The 10,681-nt window shown below is 42.0% G+C and overlaps 1 protein-coding gene across 1 annotated transcript; it reads right to left on the bottom strand.

The window, feature by feature from the left end:
* Nucleotides 1-230: 230 nt before the first annotated feature.
* On the bottom strand, nt 231-10,363 carry tomm70 (translocase of outer mitochondrial membrane 70). Its single transcript, XM_085245889.1, has 12 exons — nt 10,023-10,363; nt 8,362-8,535; nt 7,781-7,907; nt 7,576-7,685; nt 5,961-6,109; nt 5,478-5,685; nt 5,081-5,215; nt 4,889-4,996; nt 3,721-3,837; nt 3,261-3,358; nt 3,043-3,165; nt 231-1,883 (listed from the first exon to the last, which is right to left on the bottom strand). The coding sequence occupies exons 1-12, from the start codon at nt 10,254-10,256 to the stop codon at nt 1,730-1,732; spliced, it is 1,737 nt and encodes a 578-aa protein (XP_085102015.1). The 5' UTR covers nt 10,257-10,363; the 3' UTR covers nt 231-1,729.
* Between the last annotated feature and the right edge of the window lie 318 nt (nt 10,364-10,681).

Here is a 10,681-nt window from a genome sequence, read left to right as displayed (position 1 = left end):
GAAGGTCAGCTGTGAGGCCTTTTAGGAAATACTATGAAATGACTCTATAGTCTGTTCAATAGACATATCTTTAATACTTACGTGTGCTACTTAGCAAGAAAATCAGAAAAACTGTAAAATTCTATCAAAGTTTCAGATAATCAGAACGAAATTTAGTTTCTAACTACAGGGGTTTAAAAACAATGTGCTGCACAATCCGGGTGAACAGAAATGATCAGATGTAAAACTCATTCCAAGAATTATAACTTTATTAGGACTCATTCTTTCACTTTGGTCACCACACGTATGGTAGATGCAGAATGTCAGTGATATCAAACAGCCAAAATCTAGTTCACATCCATGTTCTGAAGGTTAAGTAAATATGGTTTTAGTTGGAGTCCGTCTCACCAGCTGCAGCTCAAAATGCATGATTTGGTTCCTTGGCATCACCACACATGCAGTGATAGTGTACTGGGGGTGAGACTAATGAATGTCACAGAGAACGGGAGCTTTTTGTTGCATTTTTTTTTAAAATGCTCCAGACGTACAATCATCAGTGGTGCACAGATGCTACTTGAGAACCAAACCACACACCGTACCAAGAGATTCTCAGAGCTGCATAGGCTGGAGACAATAAGGCTCGGGTTGTTTGAAAAGGAGAGATGAAAAAAGCAAATTAGAATTAAACCAACGTGTTAAGTATTCAGTCAAAAGTAAATGTAGCATGAAGAAGAAAAAAAAAATCACAGAAACTATAAAAAGAATCAGGTTTCCCAATTTACATGAGCTGGGGAAAAACCACTAAATACCCTTCTGACACAAGAGGCAACTTCTTTTAAAAAAAGAAGAAAAAAAAACGAAAAACAAAGTTGGCTAAGTTTGTCTAATCAGTGTTCTGCAAAAAAACAAAAGCCTCAAAAAGGGTTTTCCTAGTGTTCAAGACAGCACGAGCATTGCATTTACATTAATTTATAAAGTGAACATGCTGCACGAAGTATATAAAAAAGCAAACAGGCAATCCCACCATTTAAAACGAAAGAAAAAAAACTTTGCCTAAACTCTGTAGGCTTGTATCCTGGGATCAACTCCAGCATTTCAATACAGACATTGTACATTTGACTATAATTTTAATCTTGCATTCAGAACTGATACTGTATGTTACAATATGGGAGTAGGTGGACACAAACACTTTAGATCAGCATCAAGTAACAAGTGAACAGTCCATTGGAACTATAAAGCTCTCACAGTATTGTCTGTCGATTTAAAAGTGTCTCCAAACCCTTGTGGGTTCAACAGACTGAACATTTCAATTCTCTCTACATCTTCTGACACGTATACGTCTCACTCATCTACACTTTCCCTCCATAAATGACAACCTTTATTTTCATTCTGAGCCATAAAATAAAAAAAAAAAGACAATGACGCCATTGTGGAATTAAGTGTCAGCATAAAGGGCGGTGTTGGTTAAAATCCACCCCCCACCCCACATCCTGATAAACCACTGAGTCTACCAGAGACCAGGCTCATAGCCTCGGTTTGACTTTGAGTACAAATCTGGTTTCCATGAAAATAATCCCCTTCAGTGTGACGTAAACAGTATATATTCAGGGTTTGTCCTTTTTTTCAAATTCCCCCCCATATCATCCAGTATTTATTTTTTAACAAATCAAAGTGAAGTCAGACAGTTGCACTTTTAACACAGTTAGATTCAACAATGAAGACTGAGATTGGCGATCCATTGGCAAAACGGTTACAGAGTCGGAGGTTTCAGCCCGTACTTCCTCGCCACTTCTGTCTGGGCGTAGGCGGCGTCACATAACGAGTACAAGTGGGCCATCTCCATCTCTGACTTCGCTAGGTTAATTGCTTTGTTGAACATCTCGATCGCCTTGTCAAGATTGCCCCTGTAAAAAGAAAACACTCCAGTTATACCAAGCACTTGAAAAATGTGTAGATTTGATCATTTTTACCACCACAGGAATTTTTTCCCAGGGACTGTGTTTCCATAGCAGTCATCAGAGTTTTAAGTTCTTGGAGGCATCATCTTACTCCCAAAAGAGTCCCATAATGTAAGATCACTAAGCCGAGTGTGGAGCTGCAGCTTCACACTTGGCTGTGAACTGCTGCAGTGCGAGGTGGAGGCCACCACCTGCTAAAGCCAACAGAACCACATCATCTAAGAAAAGCAGAGATGAGATTCTGAGACCGCCCAAGCAGAAGCCTTCCTTCACTTGGCTACACCTAGAAATTCTGTCCATAAGATCATGAACAGAATCAGTGACAAAGTGCAGTCGTGGTAGAGTAACACCCACCAAGAATGAGTTCGACTTATTGTCGGCTAAGCATACCAAGCTCTTGCAACGGCTGTATACAGATCGAATGGCTCCTAGCAACGGGCCAGACAGCCCACGACAGGCGCCAAACACCTTGTGACCACAGCTCAGTACAGCAGCTTCAGCATTGAGGCGCTCCCGATACGCTGAACTGTTGTTTAGGCGAGTGCAGAGGACAGTCAGCACCCGTTCCCTGACCCAAAGGTGCAGGGGGAAAAAAAAAAACAAAAAAAACCTCTTGTCAATCGTGAAAAGCCCCAATTTACAGGGAGCAAGTTGAGGGAATACTAAGATGCCCACCCCAGCCCACAGCCTCCCACCACGGGCAAGTCTAGATTGAGACAGACTGGTTACACGATTACAATATTTCCTATTCCTCCTTTTCCTAACATTAACAAGGGCTCATCCAGACCCAGGAACCTGTCACACCTGAAGTAAGAATCAGATCCTTAAACCGCAAACATGATGTTTGTAACACTTCAACCAGTCTGTTCAAAATGGTACAAATATATTCCTTTAGGGGCAACACAAAAGCACAAAGCGCAGCAGCTGACTGCTTTCTCTCATTTAGTGTTTTATAAAGAAGAAAAATGCACACTATGGGACTCCTAAAAACATCCTGACAGAAATACCAGCATGCTACCATTTTTATCTTTGTACAAGTGAAAACATTACAAAGCAGCAGAGAAATCATCCCTGGGAACAAACACTCACATACTGTGTGACTCACCTTTGAACTTCAATGGTTCCCATGGTTTCATAGGCAAAATCACATTTGTTGTCGATCTCAATTGCCTTACTGATCAGGTCGAGACCCAAGTCGAGATCCTGTTTCCACTGAAGCTGCAACAAACTGCAGACAGAGCAAACAACATGTCACATTTACACAAACAAATCAGAGACATTATATGGATCAATATAGCCACATAACAGGGGAGAAACCCTTACCCCTTGTGGACATATGTTGTAGCATTGTCTGGTTCCAGTTCAATACACTTGTCGTACATTTCATCGGCTTTTCCAAATTGCTGCTGATCAGTCAAAGCCTGAGAAGTACACAGGAGGACTGGTAAAAACGTGCCCACCAGGCATGAAAGCGACACTTTCCCATCCCAACAGGATTATAATGCTTTCACAAAATTACTAAAAATAAATCAGTGCACATATTAACCACATTTCCAAGCAAATGTGGGAAATGTTAAGGATTTATGGCTATTTTGAATACATATCATGAGGAGTTGGCCAAATCAAGATAAGAAGTTTTGTTACAATAAGCTATCACAGAGAAATAGAAGACTGCAAACAAGTATTAAAACAGAACAGAAACACACGGTATTTCTATTTCATGTGTTAATGCAACACTACAGCCTGTCACATTTTGTTTATATCCATCTCCAGCCGAGCATACCTGAGCGTAGAGAGCGTAGCCCTCTGCACATTTTGGAAACCTCCGGATAACATCTTCAAAGCCATCCATGGCTGTCTGTATTTGTGAAATATTACTTCCAGTATATGCTTGTCTGTACTGAAGGACAGAAGAGTCAAATGAAAATGATAAATGGCACAGACAAAAATCACCATATGATCATATAATGAATAGAAATAATTAAACATTTAAGGCAAAATCAGGCAGTTACAGACAGCAGGAACTGGGACGCTCAGACCATTAAGAGGAAACTGAAAGTGATCAGTGAAAAGTGGGATATGCTTGAGGACCAGAGAGCAGGTTTTTCAGGCTTTATCTCAAACATGACTTGCATTCAAACTTTCAAAGACTTCTGGCATATCTTCCAGGTCTCCTCATACCATTAGCCATTCCTGCTATTTTGGAAAAGTTACCCTAAAATTCTCTCTTCTATTGTGACTTTATATCAGCGCTCCCCAACCTTTTGTGCCATGGACGGTTTAATGCCAGACCTTTAAGCTGTTGCGGATAAATACAACAAAATAAGATGATACGATAATAATACTACAATAATAATAAACGTGACTTCACTGTGTAATTGTGTAACTTTATTAGCAGCGTCCTCCTAAAACGCACCAACAACACTGAGAGTAACATCCTCCTCTCTGCCCCTTAATGTACTCTGGTCGCTATGGTAATATGTAAATATTTCTTTCAAAATAAGACGCACAACTACAACACGAGATTAGACCCAGGGAAACCGGGTTAACGATAAAAGCCCTGAAAACCATAACTTTCACACCCGAGCCTCAACTCTCACGGTCCGGTACCAAACGACCAGGCCACGGACCGGTGGTTGGGGGCCGCTGCTTTATAATATTATATATGTAGATTACTCAGACACACCGTCTAAAGGCTTAAGGAACCCTGCACTGTCTTGTTGTCCCTTTTATTTTGTCACCATCACTTTGGGACTGCAGGGTGACCTGTGGAGTTCTGCCTACACCCTGCTGGTGTGTGCCGGTTCTGAATCAGTGCTGATGTGGACTGATCTCTCCAACAATCTTACCTTCTGTGATTTTTGAATAGTTTCAGATAGTGGTTGAACCTGTGCATTGTTACATATGAAGAGCCGCACTGCTTTTAACTTTGCCTTTATCTGGTTACTTACAAGGGCAAAGCACTTCTGTGCCTGCGCCAGAGCAGAGTCAGGCCTGAGCAGGATGCACTGATCAAAGTCTACCACTGCCTCATCCACCTGGTCGAGCAGGATCTTCAGCTGAGAGAGAATACATGCATAACTGGATGTTAACAGTTATTACACCAAATCAACAGCAGGTTACTAGTTTACCCTCACTCGTACCTGCCCCCTGTGATGATACACATCAGGGTTCCTCGTGTCGATCTCTGCGGCCATGTTGAAATCCTGTGTAGAGAGCATTGGCTGCTGCTGCTGCATGTACATGCTTCCACGCTTGATCAGCGCATTGGCCCTCAGCTGTAAAGTTCAGATAAGAGTACAGAAGGCTTTTTAAGACTCCTGTAAAGAAATGGTTTTTGGAGCTTACAAATTATGTGATCTAAAAAACAGGCATGCTCCCAAAGTCACAACTTGGTAAGCCTATTCATCTTCTGGCTAAAACCTAGCTTGTCAGGCAAAATTCTGCAAGAAGTACAATAAAATTACCCGAGACCGTTATTTGACTTTTTAGTCTTTCCACACAAACAACCAAAATACCCCAATAATAAATCGTCTGTACCTTCACGTTGGCGTCCTGCATGTTGATGACCCGATCCAAGTCGGGCTGAGCAGCAGTAGAGTTTCCAATCAGAAGGTAGAAGGTGGCGCGCAGCAGCAGCGCCTCAGCGGTGTATCTTCCTCCTGACTCGATCTCCTTGGTGCATTCGCTGATGATTTTGTCATAATTTTCCTCCTCCATGTACTGTTTTGCCTTCAGGTACCCAGAGCTAAGCATATAGGGAAAACTATTACCTACAGAAATGTCTCCTAATGAGCACACACCACCAGTTTTTAAATTAGCATACCATGACAACTTTAGTCTAATTAAGCCTGCCTGCTTTCGTTAGTCTAAATACGTGCGACAACATGCAGGTTAGATTTGAATTATTCTTCTCAAGAATGGTGCCATAAATAAACACAGTGCTACAGATTCTTTACATTGTTCTGTAACAACAGAAACCGTAGGTTATGAAAAAAGTTTGGATTAAGAAGATATGCCAACCTCTCTGAGACCTCTGCTGCCTCGCCCTCCTTATCCTTGTCTTCGTCTTTCTTCTCCCCCTTCTGCAGAGGCTGGGAGATTATGTCATCAGTGAAGGAGCTAAAGTACGACTTGATGAACTGAGGCGAAGGCATCATTGGCTCACGGTTCTGCAACAAAATGTTTTTGGGAAAAAGAAAAAAAAAGTTCAATGTGAAGATAAAGGCAAAGAAAACTAAAAGTGTCTGAAAGTAGAGCTGGGCGATAGAACGATATGTATCGCGATATAACTTTTACTCGATAGAGAAATTAAGCTATCGCGATAGACCTCGCCGCTCTTGTCCTCAAAAAAAAAAAAGAAAAAAAAAAAAGGTCAGCCAATCCAAATTAAGTAGCGCAGAGCCGAACCAATCACAGCCGCAGCGTCACGTCGCGTGACTTGTTACGTACAGCACAAGTGCCAAGCCGCACGTGTGTTTGTTTGGGAAGCAGCCAGCGGGTAATGGAGGAAATGAGTGTGCCGACTAGAAAAATCAACCGAGCGTGACCGAAGAGAAAACAGATGATGGTTCCAATGCCGGAGAGATTGTCGAACGGAAGAGCCACAGAAGTTCCGTAGTGTGAAGGTATTTCGGCTATTTCAAGTCTGACAAAAAACAGAGTAGCTGCACTGTAAATTGTGCCGAAAGCAAGTCTGGAAATACAATAAACTGGTGCATGCGTCACACTGTGCGCCACGTTATTGTTTCGGTGAAATGAATTTCTACAATACTGTTAATTCTACTCTCTGCAGTGTTTAAATGCTTACATATACACACAGTTACTGTCCCTCCACACATACGACTCGGTTCTGCTTCTATGCCCCAGCTTTGTTTACTTTTTCCCACCGAGGCTTCTAGACTTCTGATTGGCCAACATTTCTGCACGGTTAGGAATCTAGCGCCACCTGCTGCTTTGGCATGTTCATAGCAGCGTTTTCCTTCATTTCTGCCTTTATGTGTGGACGGGATTATTTTTTAAAACGGAAAATCTCCGTTTTCAAAAATACCCGTGTACGTGTGGACGTAGCCTCAGTCTCTGACTGGAAGCGCTAATTCGTCATTCGGCTTTTGTCAGACTAAAGTAACTGTTAAAACTGTTTGAAAAGCTCAGCTATACAACAAGGAGAGATTGAGAATTTCCTTTTAGTTCTCAGTTTATTTGATATTGACAAAAGTTAGTCAGTTTTGTCTGTTCTTCTGTAAAACAAACTAAGATTTATTTTTAGAATTAATATTTTGTTTCTAAGTGGAATTGACAGTTTAGTCTGTTTCGTTTGTTCTATTTTGAAACTTAAACGCTTTAGCGGCTGCCTTTTGTGTAGTTTGCAATATTTGCCTTTATTTATCTGAAAAAGTCTTATGTTCCTTAAGTACATCTACCCTGTTGAACTTATTATGGGAAATAAATATTTAAATAAAAACAAGCTGCTGATTATTTCACATTTTACTTGTGAGCAACGGCACATTTAAATCTTACAAATATAGTTATTTGGCTTATATCATGATAGATATCGTTATCGCCTGAAATGAAAAAAACATATCGTGATATGAAAAAATCTCATATCGCCCAGCTCTATCTGAAAGTGAACAAACACCTTGTACTTCTCTTTGGCCTTCTCTTTCCCAAGCTGCTTTAGCACCTTGTCTGCTAGCAGCATGCTCTGTTGGTTCTGGAAGGCCTCGAGAATACACACCGCTGTGACATCTGGAGATCACAGGAGAAAAACGCAGCAGACTGTCAATGAGAGTTGCACCTCAAAAGTTAAACTTGGAACAAACATTTTTATAAAAACATCTCACCCTCTAGACACTCCTTCCTGTTTTCTAGTCTCTCCAGAGCTTTAGCCCTCCTGAACAGAGCCTTCACATAGCGTGGATTCAGCTCAACAGCCTTACTGCAATCCTGTACCACCTCTGTCCACTTCATCTGAAATCAAAGGTTCAGTTAAGTTTTAATTTGAAACATCCCTGCTGTGTCTCAATGAGAGATCACTTTAACCTCTCGCTGAGACAAAATGAGATACTTTGTGCGGTAAATCCTCAAATATAAAAGAGGAAAGTTAAGACTCAAACACAATCTTGTCCAAAGAACACGAACCGTTTGCTTCTGCAGGAGCCGACAGAAACCACAGTTTGTTTCATTTAGCATGCCATCAGGGTGTGAGAACAGCAGGACTTTTTAACTAAAGCCATTTTAGGTCCAACCCAACCAGCTTAACCTAGTGAACATCTCTGGGGACAATATCTAACTGAGAACAGTAATAACACTTAAACTGGGGTAGCTGGAGCTCAGTGTACACATTATGCTTCTGAAAATGTGCCTTTAATTATTTTTAAACTCTACAACAACTTCTGCATAGTTTACAGGATGTTGTGCCAACCTGCTGTTCGTAGGCTGCAGCTCTGTTCTGGTAAAACGTTGACAAATCCGACTTCTGCTCTGTGGGGCACAGAGCAATGGCCTCTGTGTAGCACTGTATGGCGTTTTCATACTTTCCAGCTTTGAAGTACTTGTTGCCTTTGTTCTTAGATGCTTGGGCCCGATCCAAAGGACTCTAAATGAAAAAACAAAGAGAGAGAAGGACAATTATTGATTTGTCCAATAAACTGGAAACGTGACCAAGGAAACAAAAAAAATTTATGACAACTACGCAACAACTGACCGACAGTCTGAGGTTTGCCGAACAAATTGGTGAGCTGCTGCAGTAATTATTGACACCAAGGGCACACTGAATGCCTGATTATGCACTGCATGCACAAATGCTTTTCCCCACTCTACATAACACCAGCATACAACCAAAAACTTTAAGTACACGCAATTAATTTCACCCAAAACCTCAGTAGCATGCAGAGTCTTGGTAATTTCACCCTGGATGCTTCCTTTCGGTAGAATAAATACAGAACTCTTATCTACACTTTTACACTGTGTCGAGAGCAATTAGTGTGATCATTTTAGAGGCCTTTGGAAAGGCACAGTAGGTCCTGTGCCATGTCTTGAGCCACTCATAATTTCTTAATATTATACTGGGAAATATGTGGCAGCAAAGTATGTAAGGCAAAAACAGAGTTTGTACGAAAGTTAATATTTAGTATGACCACAAAAAAGACATCAGGGTTGATTATACACATAACCAGGAATGGCTTACAGGCATACTTAACAGAAATATGTGCATTTTTTGGTTATTTACGTCTATTTCATAAACAAAAATGAATTTCTCGCTCAAGTAAATAAATCCTACTTTACAAAAACAAAAGAGTTTAACATGTGTTTTATTAAGGTCCTGATGATTTTCCTGAACTAAGAACAGAAACTTCTGTATCTACCTAATAAAACGTTGGTCTTTCATCCATTTCAGTTAGAATTGTCCTACCCATGTGTGTCACACCGTTTTAAGATAATGTAAAAACTTTAGTAAGATGTACATGTAACAGAAAGTAAACCGAAAATGTTTAACATCTATTTAAAACGCACTGGCTTCATTACACTGTTTAGCAAATACAGCCCATCACTGAGGACATTATGCATGACAGTGGAGAGTAAATGAGGTGACAGTCACCTTTGGCTGCTACACTGTCTCTACCTAAAACAGACTCGAACCATCCCCGCCCAACGTCACTTTCTGGGAAAGCAGCCTTAGCCAGCTAAACATTAGTTACAAAACTCAAACCTCATTTCGGGTAATTATTATTATCATGTGGTTGATATCTATTTTACCGCTCAGCATCGGGAATTTTGGCGTCAGATACGGACGTTTTTCAAGTCTTTTGACGCAAACATTTGCAGCCAGGCATGCTGACCTAGCTACTGTTAGCTTGAGTGCTAGCTCTCTAGCGATTAGCATAAGCTAATCTGGCTCCAGTGGACCGGCTGCTGCCGGCCTTGCACTGCGGAGGTAGAGCAGCTGCTTGGAGGCGGTAACGTCCGATGTCCTTGACTGTATTTTTATGGCAATGACACCGTTAGTCAGAAGAGTGTACCCACTGCACGGACACCCATCATGCTAATGTGGTAAGAGTGAAATGAGGGCGGCAGAAGCGTCACCATGCTCTCCTGCTCTCGGCCGGATCGAGATTCGCCGTCCTGGCCCTGCACGGGGCTGGCGCTGCCTTCAGGTGTTTTCCGCTCCCCGGTCCCCTTCTTTTCCTTCGTCCTGCTGCGGTTCCATAGGTAGACCGCCCCGACTCCGAGTACTATGGGAGCCCCCACTAACAGGGCCAGCTGCCACCGGGGTAGTCCAGTCCCAGACTGCGGCTCGACTGGCTTCGAAGCAGCCATGATGTACAAGTGAGCAATAGTTAACCAGCCAGCAGCACCACCTCCTGCATACAGCGTGACCGAGCTCGGCTTCTTCTTCCCGTGCTCCGCGAGGTCACAGACACCAAGGAATCATGGGATACTAAGAGAAGGGGAACCCACGGGGCTGAGTGTAGTTGCAGTCTTATATCGACGATTTGTAGTCCAAACATCTCCAGACCACCAGCTACCGCCTTTCCAGTGCAGTTTGTAGGCTAGAACAGAGAGGTTTGTTATGAACCACTGACCACGTGGACCAAGCACTTTGTTGACTGATATTACAGCGACGCCTGCTATATTATTAAGACTTCATAAACAATCAACAGTGATGGCTACGCTACACTTTAGCTATCAGCGAGGGAGCTAATGTAAATAGCAGCAGTGTTACTTGCCAGTGATTACAGTCT

Source organism: Mchenga conophoros, linkage group LG15 (genome assembly GCF_057382185.1).
Source record: "Mchenga conophoros isolate Kocher_MC1m ecotype Shallow Benthic linkage group LG15, M_conophoros_male_GT1.1, whole genome shotgun sequence".
NCBI classification, from domain to species: Eukaryota; Metazoa; Chordata; class Actinopteri; order Cichliformes; family Cichlidae; genus Mchenga; species Mchenga conophoros.
This window is presented reverse-complemented; position numbering and strand designations above follow the sequence as displayed.

What these genes read in the sequence shown, in the direction of transcription:
- tomm70 (XM_085245889.1), bottom strand. Translation starts at nt 10,256, where the DNA reads ATGGCTGCTTCGAAGCCAGTCGAGCCGCAGTCTGGGACTGGACTACCC. An exon ending in GCAGCAGAGGTCTCAGAGAG is followed by an intron (nt 5,686 to 5,960) that starts GTTGGCATATCT and finishes CTATATGCTTAG; the next exon opens with CTCTGGGTACCTGAAGGCAA. An exon ending in ACAACATATGTCCACAAGGG is followed by an intron (nt 3,166 to 3,260) that starts GTAAGGGTTTCT and finishes CTCTGTCTGCAG; the next exon opens with TTTGTTGCAGCTTCAGTGGA.